The sequence below is a fragment of the Mercenaria mercenaria genome, chromosome 4 (assembly GCF_021730395.1).
Source record: "Mercenaria mercenaria strain notata chromosome 4, MADL_Memer_1, whole genome shotgun sequence".
Classification (NCBI taxonomy): domain Eukaryota; kingdom Metazoa; phylum Mollusca; class Bivalvia; order Venerida; family Veneridae; genus Mercenaria; species Mercenaria mercenaria.
Genome location: NC_069364.1, coordinates 10,185,443 through 10,202,509, shown reverse-complemented (window position 1 = coordinate 10,202,509; position 17,067 = coordinate 10,185,443). Strand labels below are relative to the sequence as shown.

General features: G+C 32.8%; 1 protein-coding gene across 1 annotated transcript in view; it reads left to right on the top strand.

Moving 5' to 3' along the window:
• Positions 1 to 17,067, top strand: part of LOC123552657 (E3 ubiquitin-protein ligase rnf213-alpha-like) — a 129,432-nt gene that overhangs the window by 96,468 nt on the left and 15,897 nt on the right. The window contains exons 57-72 of the mRNA XM_053540042.1: positions 468 to 692; positions 1,499 to 1,692; positions 1,892 to 1,997; positions 4,863 to 4,963; positions 5,548 to 5,730; positions 6,013 to 6,258; positions 7,381 to 7,495; positions 8,101 to 8,363; positions 9,986 to 10,097; positions 10,472 to 10,582; positions 11,415 to 11,525; positions 11,795 to 11,848; positions 12,156 to 12,347; positions 14,365 to 14,470; positions 14,781 to 14,815; positions 16,114 to 16,208. Of these exons, the coding sequence (XP_053396017.1) occupies positions 468 to 692; positions 1,499 to 1,692; positions 1,892 to 1,997; positions 4,863 to 4,963; positions 5,548 to 5,730; positions 6,013 to 6,258; positions 7,381 to 7,495; positions 8,101 to 8,363; positions 9,986 to 10,097; positions 10,472 to 10,582; positions 11,415 to 11,525; positions 11,795 to 11,848; positions 12,156 to 12,347; positions 14,365 to 14,470; positions 14,781 to 14,815; positions 16,114 to 16,208 (2,249 nt within the window). The remainder of the gene's footprint in view (positions 1 to 467; positions 693 to 1,498; positions 1,693 to 1,891; positions 1,998 to 4,862; positions 4,964 to 5,547; positions 5,731 to 6,012; positions 6,259 to 7,380; positions 7,496 to 8,100; positions 8,364 to 9,985; positions 10,098 to 10,471; positions 10,583 to 11,414; positions 11,526 to 11,794; positions 11,849 to 12,155; positions 12,348 to 14,364; positions 14,471 to 14,780; positions 14,816 to 16,113; positions 16,209 to 17,067) is intronic.

Here is a 17,067-nt window from a genome sequence, read left to right as displayed (position 1 = left end):
TTAAGAATGTGCCCAGTTTAGTTTTTTTCTAGCTTTTGACAACAATAATGTTACTGTTCAGCTTTAAGGTTTTAATTAATGTCTGGCATTTGAATAAACAAATAAAATCTTGAAAGTAGATCCATCGGAAGCACCGGGAACAAAGTCAAATTATATTAAAAAAGATCTTAATGTTCGTTCATTTTTGTGACTTTTTAGAATGATAATTGGTCGTAAAATAAGTAAAATCATCAGATTGCTAAAAGATAATATATTGAAATTTCTTAATGACATTTAAGATTTAATGTCAGAAATGTACCACAGGTAACGTGCAGGATATTGGCAAAATGATACGTTTTGCGTGAGAACATTTGTTAAGTGCAGATGGAATGGAAAAAACGACAATGACGAAATAAATTAAACTTTGACGTTCTGGAATTAAATCATTTCGTAAATGTATTAATGTTCATAATGATCAAATATTTCAGGTGGTGTTCGATTCCATAACTGCTATGACTGAGACACTCCAATATGACATGCCTGCTAGCAGCCTTCTTAATTCGGTGATCTACATTCACCTAGCATTTGAGGCCTTATCTTCAAGACTAAACAGTTTTCACATGTTGAACGTAGCATGGCCGGAGTGCAGCGAAGCCATTATTAAACTGAAGGCAGAAAATCCTGACCACTTCCTGTTCAAGGAAAATGAAATCGTATGTATTGATTCTCACTTATAGAGTTTGATAAATACAAATTTGTTTAATATACCATGTTTGAAATCAAAATAGTGCTATGTACAGGTCTTTCCCCATTGTGTTCACTGTAGTTTTAACATTGATGATTCGTTGTTTACAGATAAAGCCTTCCTAGTTTTGATATGTCAAGTATACCAATTACTTATTTATAGTTGTCTAGAAGGTTGTATACACAGGGTGTTTACACTATTTTAAATTTTTGATATTCTATTTTTCAAGAATCTCCTTTTAATTCTTGGTGATACATGAAAGTTCTGAAACCTACCGTGATGCTTTAAATAGAAGCTGTTTGTAATCAGGTAGAACCTAAAGTAATATCTTACTGAAAAACGTTCCTGTACTTCTTAATAGCAAATTATTACCAGTTTGGACATTTAACATTTAAAGGATTAACATTTATATTGTGGATTTAAAATTTTATCTTTGAAGAGAGGACTGATATTCTTTGAATATTCTAAATTCATTTTGGACTGTGTGTGAAATATTTTGGAATTTATAATGAATGGTTTTAAATTTGACCAGGGCATGATCTGGAATATTCTTGCGTATTAGATTAGACTCTACGGCTAGTTAACATTTTATGGTATTTTAATTGTTACTTTTTAAAATAATCTTTGTTATTGTTAATAGTTGGTGGTTTTCTTTTCTCTTACTTTAAGTATTTCAAGTAACAAGCAGTTGTTACCATTAGACGTAACAATAACTTAAGCAATAGAACATTTGTTTTTATTATGCCACTAATAATTTTACTTTTCACTTCGTAGACATTCACAGGTGTGTATCTGCTCATTGAGAGTATAGCACCTGGAAAAGACACATTAGAATCTGGAGGAGGCAGATCCGAATGGCTAGGTAAAGTGCACCGATACAGGTCTGTAGTAGAAAAAGTCATCAGCTTATATTCTGAAGATCCTACACTTTACGGGGCCAATGTCGCTCAGATAGTACGAAAGATAAAGTAAGTAGTTTGTTCCAATACCTGTGAAGCGTTTTGTTTAAACTTTTCGTATTCCTTCATGATCTGTTCAGTGATGATGATATCATTAGATATTTGGTTTCTAATGCTTTTGGCGACTTTTGCGACAAATGTGCTCTTTTTATATTACATCTTGTTAATTATATGTTCTACTATTTACGTACATAATGTTATATTTAAGGATGCTGTGGTCTAGAGTCACGGTCATGAAATTGTTTATTGAACACGTATGTGTGTCAGACGAAGAGAACAGAACGTCGGTGAAGCATTATACATCACTTTGGTCGGTATGTCTTGAAATAGTTTTGTAATGTCAGACTTACTGACATATTGCTTTCATTCGGTGTAGTCTTTTGACAAAATAATGTTTGAATAATATATACCTGGAACATAAAACAACTGTTTGCTATCAAATTGACCAGTGACAATTAAAATCTCCTTTCTGTTTCAAAACTTTACATCGGAATTCAGTGAGTTTCAGCCGTTTTCAAAAGATATCAAAAATTGTTGTCAATATTTGTCTTTTCATTCCGATATCTCGTATATACGAATCCTTATAAAGTACCGAAACAAGAAGTCGGCAAAGTTGATTTAAACAATACAGTATACTGTATAAACTCAAATTAAATTTATAGAAGAATTTGGATATTAAGCTGATACACTATTAACAATTAAAACAGAAGTTGTAAATATCTTTGATCTTTTTAAATATTTAGAAAAACTAATTGGCCTTGTATAAAGTTAACAAATATGATAAAAATTATACCCATAATCGTATTTTGCGTACATTTTCTTTCCAAAACATATTTTTCTTTTGTCATTGCAATTTTGCATTGTAATTCTTTCTCCACTGAATCATTGATTTTCGCGATTCAAACTTTTAAACTTTTATCAGAGACAATGGTAAGACTCGTTACATTGTAAAGGCCTAAGTCCTTAACTATATAAGTACCTAATAAGCAACTACGTTTCTGTAGCTTTTCAGTGATTACACAATCGTGGTTTATTATAGGGCAATTAGCACATCCGTTGGTCAATACTGGACCATGAATTACTCGTAATGAAGTTGTAAAGTTTTAAAAATAATAATAATCCATGTTTTATACATAACATTCAAATGATCCATGTTGTTGGCTGATAATCAGTAATCACCCGACACAAAAGCACTTAAAATAGATATTAATTGCTCAGAAAATAAAATTCAGTCTTATACAAGTTGATAGGATTGAAAGAGTTTTAGTTTATGCTAAACATAGGAACTTATTTAATCTAAAAAAATATAATTTTCCTTTTAAAATCCCTATGAAATGTACAGTTCTTTTTCTTGTGTTATTGTAAAATGAAATAATATCAAGTAATTATTGCAAGATAAAAACGTTTGAGTGTAAATAAATTATTAAAATAAGAAGATTTTTTTAAGATGGTCATAGAACATATATCACATAAATAAAAGGTTGGAAAATTAAAGGCCAGATTTTCACTTCTAAAATACTTTAAACTACTGTCAGTTAAAGGCTGATTGACATTCTAATGACCCTTCATGTTGGATTTATACTTTGAAACATACCAACTCCAATTGAACAAATGAAATATAAATTCTCTTGGCCCACTGTCAATAACTAGGCATTTAACTAAGAGGCCGTAAAAATAAAATATGTAGAGGATATTTGTTTGTTTTGAGTGAATATGGAATATATCACACTGAGAAGTGAGAAAATTTCAAATATTTTCACGAGCGCTACGCGAAAATGTGAAAATTTTCTCACTTCGAGGTGAGATATATTCCATATTCACGAAAACAAACAAATTTTCTTTTTATTTTACGCTCAATTACGTTGAGATTTGCATTTTGCAACTATTTTTAATCTCAGCGCGGGAAACAAACGCGCGTAAACAGACATGACGTCAGACTTGCTGTGACGTTATAAAGACGCATACAACATAAAGTTCCATTTTATTTTATTTTTTGCTGCATAACGTTATGAAATTCTTTTTAAGTAAAATCCTTTGAATCGAGAAATAAACTATAAAGAACAAAGTGCGACTACAATTTTCATCCTGTTTTAAGCAAATAATTTAAAATTCATACACAATGTAATGAGGGGGTGGAGCAATATCCCTCACAGTGTGAAAATATAGATTTCATATTTTCACAGTGTGAGTGATGAAATATGAAAATATTTAACTGATAGAATACAGTATTTCATTAGTTAGCATAAAATTAAAAGAGGATATTTGTTTGTTTTGAGTGAATATGGAATATATCTCACTGAGAAGTGAGAAAATTTCAAATATTTTCACGAGCGCTACGCGAAAATGTGAAAATTTTCTCACTTCGAGGTGAGATATATTCCATATACACGAAAACCAACAAAGTATCTTTGAGATTTGCATTTTCTACTATTTTTAATCTCAGCGCGGGAAACAGACGACGCGCGTAAACAGACATGACGTCAGACGTGCTGTGACGTTATAAAGACGCACACAACATAAAGTGCCATTTTATTTTTATTTTTTGCTGCATAACGTTATGAAATTCTCTTTAAGTGAAATAATTTGAATCGAGAAATAAACTATAAAGAACAAAGTGCGACTACAGTTTTCATCCAAGGGGTGGAGCTATATCTCTCACAGTGTAAAAATATAGAATTCATATTTTCACAGTATGAGTGATGAAATATGAAAATATTTAACTGATAGAATACAGTATTTCATTAGTTAGCATAAAATAAATAACTTTGTTGGTTCAACAATAATATCCTGGTTATTGTTTGAATGCAATTACTTGATGACTAACATTTTTTGTTCTGCATCAGCGTTTGTATTTGATAAAATTGATACCTGATTTTTTTATAACAAATCTATGTGTCAAGATCCTTTTGAAGCATAGACTGCAAACAATACAGCAACTTTGGTTTATTTAATAAAAGTTTGAGAGGAAACGAAATTTGCAACAGCCCTCGTGCCCTTAGCACTGGCTTAAGTAGAACTCTTTTATTCAGAAATATTGAATATTGAGTGCATTCCAAGGTCCCAAAAGATCCGGCAAATATACAAAGACTATGTATAAATAAAAGGGAAATAGTCATATACATGTTTTTAGCAAAAAAAAAAAGCAAGAAAACACTTTATCTTAATTTTGTTCTTTACAGTTGCTAGGTGATGAAGCAGACATGAAAACAAAAGGATCCTTTATCGCTGTGGAAAAGTTCTTGAAAGCTTGCAATAAAAAAGTGATGAAGGATTGCTTTAGGTGGGTTCATTACCACAACGCCTACATAATTTTATTCAGAATTTGCTTCTTAAAATGTAAAAAAGCTATTCATATCAAAATTATTCTTTGTAAACATTGTTAAAACTATTCTATAAACGTCTAGTGAAAAACAAGGCATGTGATTTGTAAGGATGATAACAATTTTGTCACTGTATGTACTTGAGCTTACTAAATATTGATGACTTCAATGAACGGAATTGATACATACCAGTAGTTTCGCGTGTTTTTTGTTTTTGTAAACGTTTATCATTTAACATTTTATTAATGTAGTTTCTATTTTGGGGAGTCAGCGTTCTTGGAATGATGCTACTTTTGCCTTGATTTTTCTGACTCGAGATTTTTAACTACTTTCCTGCGTGACCTGTCTTTACATATATCGTTAGGCAGTCAATAAACTTTTATCATAGCAAATTGAAGAATACCAAAGCTGTCATCATTCACATTTGATTCCGTTTCTTCATATCAACCTTTGCAATGCTTGATAGTTGTCGACATAATTAGAAATTGTGTCCTTAACCAAACTGATGTATCTGATTTATGACTTAACCTATACATTATTTCAGATCTGTAGACAAATGCAGTGACTGTGAGAAGGTTTTAGAAGGAGCTCCTATTACCTTGCCTTGTCAACACGTTCTTTGTGACCGTTGTTACAATGACCTGAGAGCTGCCCAAACAAATAAATGTGCAAAATGCCGAAAAAAAATTGTTGATGGATGGGTTCCGGGGAATACTGACGAAAATGGGTATTCAAGTTATTCTTTTGTAGAATATTTGAATTATGTTTAATACAGCATATAACGTACAAGTTTGGCTATAAATTTAACAATAAGGAAATATGCTTTCAGTCTACGAAACTGTTTTCATTGTACGAAAGCAATATTTTAGTATTGAGACATTTAATTATGAACATGCGTTTAATGTTTTGTTTTTCAGATACCTTTAAGCTCACTAAAATGTATTAATCAAATTTTTTGCGCTATGTATTGATACCAATTACAACCCTTTTTTCTTGTTTTTAAAAACAGTTCAGAAGAAAGACTGAAAGACTATCAAAAAAGATGCAACGCATTTTTCATGGACGTAATATCCCAGCTTAGTTTCGCCGACAAAACTGCTCCATCTGACGAAGTAGTTGAAAAGTTGTTGAGCTATGCATTTTGCAGGACACGTGGAAATCGCCAGTATACTAAAGACCTCTCCATATTTAATACGGGGATAGATCCAAACCCTGTGTTAAGATCATTTCTTCTACAACTTCTCCTGAAGACAAGGTATTGTTGTCTTTGGGTTTATTGGTGTCTGAGTATGTAGTGAGCATTTATTTGAATAATGATTGTATGAAGTTTGAACTCATCCGTTTGCTATAAGCACCTCCGTGAAAAATCAAATAGTTTCAGTAAATTTTGAATATGTACACATTAAGCTAAATCTATCTTATATGTGCGGAAAAACATGAGTGGCAGATGCGTGCATTTTATCTCTTAACTCAAAAGTTAGCGATACTTACTTAAATGTTGACTTAATAACTCGAACATTCGGCTTACACTTACGTAACACAAAATTAAACACGAAACATTACAACAAATTTCGATTTAGTGACTTGAAATTTCGAGAGACTTATTTCGAGTTTCCACCATTTCCGCAAAACATGTCTATCCGTTTGTCAAATGCAAAAATGTTAATTGGCTATTCACTTGAGCTTGAAAGGCTTTTCATTAATTCATAGTTATGAAAAATATAAAGAGGATACATATACCTACACATTCCTATGTGGTTCGCAGCATCTAGGGACTTGAACATATACTGTCATACATCAATGTATCAAAGTATAATCTAACCTAGCCTCTACACCTACTGCAGATTTAAAGCTTTATCTAAACTATAAACATTACTATGAGTGGTATTTTCCCAGGGTTGGAAAATCAAAACATGTCAAAAATTTCCAAATATGATCAAATATTCTAAATTAAAACACTAACTGGTCACCTTCTACGACCTCTCCTCAAATTCTACTGCTAGAAAGATACCCGATTGTGGTCTCTAATGGTAGCCAGGCTCGTAACAATATACAATATGTCTACATTGCATTGCCATAGGGGCGCAAGGTCCGGAATTAAATATGAATACTCTTAAGCTGCGTAATAGGGGCTATAGAAAAACTATTTTGGGCTAGGACCTATACATGTATTATGGTGACTACTTATTCGAAATTTCAATTGTGACTTCTTAGTTGTGACTTGCATAGGACAAAATTCGAGTTACAAAGTCGAAATTTCGAATTCATAAGTCAAGATTTCATATAAGTATCTCGGCTTTCAATATTATTGATAAGCATACACTTTGCATTAGTGCTCCTCCATATTTGCATCTCTCTGTACGTTTTCCTTCTTTAGTGAACAGCAAGTGTTAAATAGTTTACGAAGATATCTTGACGAGATGAAAGCGCTTTTTGACAAAGACACGATGGACAGGGACGATATATATCTTTTGGTCATTCACTGTTTAGAGGTATTATCATATATTTTAATTTGAATCATAGTTTCTGGTTTAGTTGCACTGTCGGTAAGATAATATTTTAAACTACTTACCTAATTTGAGTATTTTATATAAATGTTTAGTTAAACAGTTAAACTTACACACTGTTTTAAAACACCAATCTAGCCATATGTTCTGATTGTTATGGTATTATTTACCGGTAATGAGATTGAGAATTGCGAAATATTTCACCAGATTGTTAATGTGTTTTTCAACAGAAGATAAAATAAACCCTTGAAGTGGCACTTGAAACTTTTATTACCGATGCATAAATGTATATTCCTTGAAATAAAAATGTATGCCTTGAAAACCCACGAGTCTCTTCCTTTCTCAGGATTCTTTCATGGTGCGCGCCCGAACCTTACATGTTCTTTAGAGTCGGAACTGCCAACGGAAGACAGAGGAAGTTTTAATTGCAAAATATCAATTAATTTCACATTGTTTATTATAAGTATTTATACGGTTAGATAATGGACTTTTATAGAAACCACAAGTCTCTTTTTCAATTTTCGAGCGTTCTGGTATTTGATTAACGTATAGATTAAAAGTCATCTTTTATATAATTCATATTACTTTAGGACAAGTTGTTGCAAGCCGCTTGCGCTGATGATGCTGGACTTGATGGATATGCTTTAAAAACATTACAATCTGCTGCCAAATCATTAGAAAAGGAAGATCTTATCGAAAACCTATACGGACTGGCAAGTGCTAGAATGGGTTTAGCAGTTGTAGCCGATTGTATTGCTAAAATTGTTAGACAAGACCTGGTGCAAAGTTCCATAGAAACGCTTTTGGAAACTGCCAAACATCTTTGTGAAAAAACGAAGTCAGGTTGGCCACGGTACGTATAGAAATAGAAATGTTTACCACAATTAAGCAGTATTAAATGTTTGTAGTTTCAGACTGTTACATTCTTTATGAAAGTCCATGGCAGAGTGAGTAAGGTCGCAGATTTCAAATCACTTTCCCCCACACCGATGTATGGTTTAGCCTCACTCGATCGTTGTATTCTTTATGTGAAGAAGCCATTCAGCTGGCTTACGGAAGGCGGGTGGTTTTACCCAAGTGCCCGCCCATGATAAAATGAAGTTCGAAGCGACACCTTGCGTTTTTGTCCACAGTCAAACCTGGAGAAAATCGCCATATGAAATAAATTGTGTCGGTGCGACGTTAAATCTAACAACAAACATTTCGTACTACACGATATTCTTTCACAACTACATTGATATAGACTGTACTCCTAAGTCAGGTATAGCTGTAGCACGTTAGATCACAAGTTTTATGTGATCTGTTTCTTATTTGAGCGGTACTTTTGTGGATAAAATCTGAGATATTTTCTTCTATTCATTTAATATTACAATCACATTATCCTTTGATTTGAACGAGAAAAAAAAACATTTAATTTTAAGTCTGATAAAATGTTAACACTTATTATGATATCTTGTCCTTTTTTGCTGAATTACACCAATTTCCGCTGTAGTCTTCTTTTTTATACAGCAGGTATCGGTGTTGAATAAAACTGACCTTTAATTAGATATAACAACGTTAAAATAGCAGGAAGAATTAAAACGTAATTTTATATGTAATTTTATTACACTTTCACGTTACGGCTTAAATGGCTTATTTATGGACTAATGATTTCAGACACAATGTCGTTTATCAAATAGTCACGGAGAACATACGCCCCGCCCGAGGATCGAACTCATGACCCTGCGATCCGTTGACCAATGCTCTACCCTCTGAGCTAAGCGGGCGGGTTTATTATTATTATTATTATTATACCAGATTTATATTGCGCCCTTTTCATGATCAATTTCACGTTCAAAGGCGCTTTACATAGTTCAAATGCAGCCACACAGGGCGCATAAATTCATCCTCTACTAGTACAGACACAGAGCGATTTGACCAGAGGGACAGAGTGAGGCAAAGCCCCCACGACAGAGAGATCAGAAATCAGATACAGGCTTGTCCGGCTAACCTAGCTCGTTGCGAATAGACAGCCTGGTTCTTTAACGTGCCCAGTGTATAGCACTGATACACGCAAGGATTACCTGGGTTCCTAACCAGTAAACCTCTAGTTGGGTGGGAAACACTGAAAAGCGTTTCTGAAAATTCCCGAGTAGCTGCCGGGGATCGAACCCCCGACCTCAGGATTGGAAGGCCAGTGTGCAAACCACTGAGCTATCCGTCCAAGCTTTTAAACTGGAATATTCGGCAAGCAGCATAGCATACCTGCCTGTCATAACATACGCAATAGATGCTTGACAGGAAAATATAAGCAGATCTCAGAAATAGGAAAAGTCAAAGCGTTGAAGTACTCTATGGCTATAGTAAATGTATAGGTGTCGAACGGATATCATTGTTATGTTTTAGATAAGTTACAGTGATTCAGTTACTTCGAATATAAATGTATCTTAGAAATTACACACAAATTATACTATTTTATTTTATAATTTTCTGAAGAACCTATCTTGTGAAGTACTTGTGTCGCTGTTATGGCATTGACGTATACCAGGCAGCATGTAGCAGCCAGGTGTTCGATCTTCGATGGATTGCAATAATGGATATGAATGAAGTGAGCTATTTTACTTTACTGTCGTGTAATAAATGAGTTCATTATTTGTCACATACATATGATTTAATTCATGCAATAACATTACACAGTGAGTAGAATTTATTATATAATATATTTTCGATACATCTATATCATATGAGAGTAAAACATATTCTGTTTTTATTTCATCGATTGCTTTTTTGTGGCATGAATGCTTTAACAAAAGCATATTACACGAGTAAGCCATCTGTTCTCGATTACAACATTTCAAGCCGCCAAGTAAAAATGTGAATTTTTCAAAACTTTGTACTGAAGTTGAAAAGTTTGAAACAATTCAACGAAATATAAACAGGGCTATAATACAATACATTATGCAATAATTCCATACGTAACAGGTGGTGTCGGACAGATATATTATCTGTGGCGAAGTCTACACAGAACTTCGGGAGGCCGTCTCATCAGCATTACTTGAAGGAAATATCGATATTTTACAGAGGTCAATTCTGGTAAGCATTCCGTTTTGCAGCAGCATCCATACAATGTGATTAATAATGTCAAATAAAATAAATTGCAAAAAACATTATGCAAGCATTGAGCTTAGCAAACCAAACCAGCTTAGACCAACCACAAATACAAAAATTATAGTGGAAACATAAAGCAGACGAGTTGCTTCAACAAGTACATTTTATTAAAATGAAAGGTTTGGTTAAAAGGGGGAGGGAGAGTTAAAGGGAGGTGAGGTTTGAGGTGGCATAGGGTGGTGGCATGAAAGTAGGTTAAAGTAAGTAACACTACTTTTATACATGGAAAAATATATTACATATAACACTACTTTGAAACTCATACACGGAAAAATACGAAAAGTCAAAAAACAAGTTGAAAATAACTAAAATAAAGGAACCGTGAATTTCATTTTTAACTATATAGCGCAACAATCCGCCAAAATATTAGTAGCCTCTGATTGATTATCTGTTTATGAGAACATCCATTATGTTAGCTAGCACGTATTTTAACGAAACTCCATACTCGTAATAGAACGCTGGATATACATTGCATGTACAGTTATACGTTGTGAATAAGAGTCGTGGAGGTATTGTTATCAGCAATTTTGAAATATTAGGACTGAAAGTCGATATTATGATAAAAATGTATTTCTTTATGTATGCAGGGTCGTTGTTATAAGAAAACAAATCATTCTTATTATATAGGTGTTTGTTATGTTCATTTGTTGAAAATAAAAGTCATTCATGAACAGATTATCTTCAAAAATAGTAAGAATGAAATTAAATAGTAAGTCATCGTAAAATGTAGTTTTGAAACTGTTCAATTTTTTTTCAGAAATGTGAAGGAAACGATGTACGTGCAGAGATTATGTTACAGCTTGCTATCTACAGAGTCGTTACAGTATCACATCTGTCTCCACAAGTTCAGAGAAAATTCACACCTGAGGTAAAACATCACAGTACACAAATATATGATGGATTTGTGATGCATTGAAAGTAGCTACAAACCTCGAATAAATGGAAATATTAGTGTTGTATTATCATGATTATAACTATAAAATCATTCACCACGGAGAAAGGCTCTAAAATGTGTGAAAAATACCAGATCATATTAAGTAAAACATAAAATTATTGTATAACTAAGGTATAATTACACCAATGTACTCAATAACTTGTCTGAAGTCAACACGGTTTTGCACTGTTTGTTTATTTCAGATGTTGTTGACTCTATCTGAATTTATTAAAGAAAGTGACACTTTAAAGCATAAGGTAATTTTTAGTTGTTGTCTGTAAAAGTACAAAATATAGAATCATTCCTGCAAGCAAGCTCTGATTCGGTAAAGTATATATGTCAATTTTGAAACGATTGCAAGTTCATCTATAATCTAATTTGTACAGAATGTATAGCTTCTGGCCCCCACAGCAATACTTTTTACATTTCGTGTTTAAGTGTATCTAACATCGTTCATATGTGTAATTAATTCGTAAAGTTTAACATATATTGTACAAAGTTTAGATGGTATTAGTCGGTCATGTTTATTATTTTATTTTAACGAAATATTTATTTCATTCGTAGGAATTGTCACTGAGACTGATTGAAAATCGGATGATACCTAATGGATTGGTATCTGTTGAAGGTGAAGATCTTCGATTACAGGGAATAAAGAGTCTAATTGTTCACTTCCATACGGTTTTAACACAATTGAAAGGGGAAAGAACGTTACTTCAACCACTCATATCATTGATAGAAGAACCACAAAACTGCACTGTAAGTTAGAGATAATTACTCTTCGTAACAGACATAGACTTTTATGTAGGCAGTCTAACGAGTTTAATCTCATGAAAGAATCAGTCAAATTGAGTATGCTATTATTTCACAGGTTTTCATAACTATCACAACCGCTCTCTTAAGTTGCCGTGTGGCGGGCGTAAAATAATTCATTTTTACTATAAAAGTATTCGGCATAAGCCGGCGCCAGGGGGAAGGGTGGGGGCATGAAGGGTTTTGTACATTTCTTAGGAACAGACTCAATCAAACAGTTTGCTATTATGTTGCTTGATGGCATTCTATGCTTCCAAAGGATCTTTTCACAGATGTTTGAAGCGCTCTAAAATGATTATTATGTAATAGTTTAGGTTGATTTGTGAGAAGCTGTGTTTTGACTTGTATTATGATGATAGAAATCAAATGAAAAGGTATAAATTATGGCTATTAAACTTTGTCGCATTATGTGTTACAGTTAAAATAGGAACACTATTTTAAAATGTTAGTGTTCCTAGTTCCGACGGAACATTGTGTTAGCTGGCGTTAGTATCAATTCATGTGTTTTAAGCGTAAAATTACCTTAACGATACTCTTTGACTGAAGATATTAGATAACAAGATTTATCACATGTTTGACGTCGCGGGAGTGTAATAAAGCCATTAAATAAAAATGATTATACACTAGTGTAATAAAGCTTTGACGTCGACGTCGTTTATATTGTAGGTAACGTTGGTCAAATTGACTTGTTTATATAGTAAAAGAAGTAGAATTTTTGGTGTTTTGACGGGAAAGGCTAACATGTGATAAAAAGAATATTACATTTGTGACTTTCCACATTGAATTTATTCAACTCGTTAAATAAAGTTGATAAAATGCTCGGCAGAGCCTCGCATTTTATTATTTTATTTAACTCGTTTAATAAATATAATATGAAAAGACACTTATGTAATATCCTCTATGTTTGTTCTATATAGGTATGTCTCTTCTTGCAATTAATCTTGATAAGACATGTTAATTTTAGGAATAGAACCTCGAAGTAAATATTCTTTTTGAGAAATATATACAGAAAATAATGAATAGGGATTTTAAGTTTTGGAGATGAAGCCGGATAAGGATCTCTACATACACATTGTGTATAATAAATAAAGGCGAAGCCACAAACAATATGTCTGTCACATAATGTGGAAACATAGAGGATATTTGTTTGTTTTGAGTGAATATGGAATATATTTCACTGAGAAGTGAGAAAATTTCAAATATGTTACGCGCGAGTGAAAATGTGAAAATTTTCTCACTTCGAGGTGAGATATTATCCATATTCACGAAAACAAGCAATTTTTCTTTTTATTTTATGCTCAGTTACGTTGAGATGTGCATTTTGCAACTATTTTTAATCTCAGCGCGGGAAACAGACGCGCGTAAACAGACATGACGTCAGACGTGCTGTGACGTTATAAAGACGCATACATTATAAAGTTCCATTTTATTTAATTTTTTACTGCATAACGTTTTGAAATTCTCTTTAAGTAAAATAATTTGAATCGAGAAATAAACTATGAAGAACAAAGTGCGACTACAATTTTCATCCTGTTTCCAGCAAATAATTTAAAATTCATACACAATGTTATGAGAGGGCGAAGCTATATCTCTCACAATGTGAAAATATAGATTTCATATTTTCACAGTGTGAGCGATGAGATACGAAAATATTTAACTGATAGAATGCAGTATTTCATTAGTTATCATAAAATAAATAATTATTATTTACTCAATATGTCTGTTCGTGTTATCTACAATATCGTTTTATGCTGCATAAAAATAGCTTGTTACTTTTGTGTATTTTTAGATACTTACTTTCTGTTCGATTTCAAAAATAATTTCTTACAACAAGAATTTCTATTTTATCCAATGATTTAAGTCTGGATCAGGGATAATCTGACTTGGTCATACATCGCTATTAAGCAGTTTAAAGTAGGTGTTGGTGTTGATTACGAAAAGTTATTTAATGATTTATTTTCAGGACTTCTTCCTACCCACAATGCCGCAGGATGAACTTGAAGATGTAAAGGAGGCGTTGCGTGCACAACAGGCCATTGTAAAGGGATCCGAAAAATTAATGTTTTACAGTATGTTTTCTGAAATTGTGCCTTTCGGATACGCATAAATGACATTTCTAACCCATGAATGCAAATATAACGTGTTGATAAGAGTGATATAGCATTAATATAATACGTCAAAAGTATACAATTCTGATATGATGCATTATTATTTACCAATTTTTATTAGTTAAGATACAAACTATGAAACTATGCATAATTATATGGCAATTGTTGTAGGACCTAGATTTGAATCCGTATCGATGTGTCTTCTGTAACAACTATTATCCTTTCCGACATTGTATTATGACTTTCATCCGAAGAGTTTTTTTTTCTGCAGGATGCCCAAACAAGCATGCATACGTGATTGGCGATGTAAGTATGCATGTAATATTTTAAGAAAGTTTTCTGTAATAGAAACAAATCGCAGTTTAGTATTTTCTATTTGAATATTGAATAAATATGCACGCAAATGTAACATTTTGTTTTCTTTTTCGTTTTTTCTTTTTTATGAAATGCATCCGTTGTGTTAGAATGTATGTTTTTTTTATGTCAATAAGATTATTGTATCTTGTGTAAAGACATGATGTGTTAACACAAAGAATGTAACCTCTTGTATCTTCTTTCTCTGGGGTCAATAGATTATTTGATTATAAGAATGCAATGGCTGTGTATAGTTTCATCGAAAGAAACGCGCTTTGATTGTAGTTTTTTACTGGCCAGACACAACTACTTTAAGCGGAAAGAATATTATTCCTTTGATGACCCTCTATCTAGCTTCTTCATATGATAATGATTCATCACCCAGTCGGCGTGGTCACTATATTATGGGGACTCTTCATATGACCTTGTTGTTATTTTGTTGAAATTAGTCAGGTTCGATTAAATCAATAGGGCGTAGCCACTTTCCCTTCATTTATATAGTTGAAACGTTACTAAATTGTTTAACAGTTCATTTCCATAAGTATATAGTAATAGCCTTAGGATATATATTTTTGTCAGACACTGTTGGCCGGAGTTTTAAACTATTTCATATACATGTAAATGTTTTAGATTACTTCTTATTGACATTATTCAAATTTATTTGATTCGACGAAAACATGGCCGCCAGAATGCACGGCCACTTTTGTCTAGTTATATATAGTGTAGACTTTAATTGTTATGCTGTCGGAAATTACTTCATTGATTATGTATCGCCATATATAGAGGAAATATTTTATGCTGTCTGTCAGTTTTTCGGTCTGTCTGTCTTTCAAACTATAGTGTGATTTAAATAAACTTTGCAGATAGGTTTAATACCAAGGCTAACTTCTATTTTCTTGTTGGCAGAGTTAAAATATCGTTAAGTCATGTTTTGATAAAGTAAACCCTGACAATTGTTTTGCATATTTATACTCCGGTACCTTCATTTCTTAACCAATCCTTGTAACGAAAAGCTTATGCAACATCTATAAGAAATGGCACCTAAAATATCTTATCAAGTTATGCATATTTTCTGTGACTAAGGGAATCCTAAATGATAGATGTCATTAAGCATGCTGTCGATTTTTTTAGAAATACTAAAGTTTTAACGTTTTGAAGATGTTTAGGTATTGTAGCATTATGAGATGCTAAACTATCTCTTGTCCAGCAGTCTACATTTATTGTGAATGTTATTGTTCACTACATTTCAGTGTGGGAGGCCATATGTAAAGTCCAAATGTCACTGTGGAGCAGAAATTGGTGGTGAAGGGCACAAATTACTCGATACCAACACAGCTGATACAGCGTGAGTTTTTACAGTATTTCTATTTTGTGGTTTTCGAAAGATGTATATAAAATAAGGATGTGATTCATCGATTGTCTGCATATGCATTTATTAAAGTGTTCGTCACCCTTTGGACAAATCAATCGTACAGGAAATAAATATTCTGAGATGCTGAGCACACAGTTAAAAGATAACGTTTGAATCAGAAAAGCCATATTCATGATTATATATTAAATCGAAGAAATAATGAATTTTCAAAATTACACAAACTTGTTTCATTTTCTGTCATCGAAACACAGTTAAGATCTTTGAAATATAACTTAGTTGGAACAGTCAACATACCTTCTATGATAATATTAATCGGAGATTTACACATTTAAGCACATGGAAGAAAATAATAAAACGTATCATCTTTTTTTTTTATTTTTTCCTAACCAACTGAAGTTGCTTTATATCCGAGGGCTAGTTACAAATACAGATATTTGCAATGCATTATTAATATATTTTTATGTAAATATATTTTAGAAAAAAAAATCTAATGCTATCAAATTTCACAGTCTACTTCATACAGTAGTTATGAAAATATCAAAGAAAGTTTTAGTTATGATATGGAAGTCCTTATTTCACTTGCGATTGAAATGAATTAGCCGATGATGCATGTTTATTGTCGAGCCCGCTTGCGGAAAGCGAAGACATAGTTGTCCAAATGGCTGTTCGGTGTTTGCGCGTCACTGCGGGCGTGCGTGCGTCCGTCCAGATTATTTTCCGGACAATAACTTTAACATGTATGGAGCATTCTTCTTTATATTTAGCACGAATGTTTACCTCAATGAGACGGAGTGTCGCGCGCAAACCCCATGTTCCTATCTCAAAGGTCAAG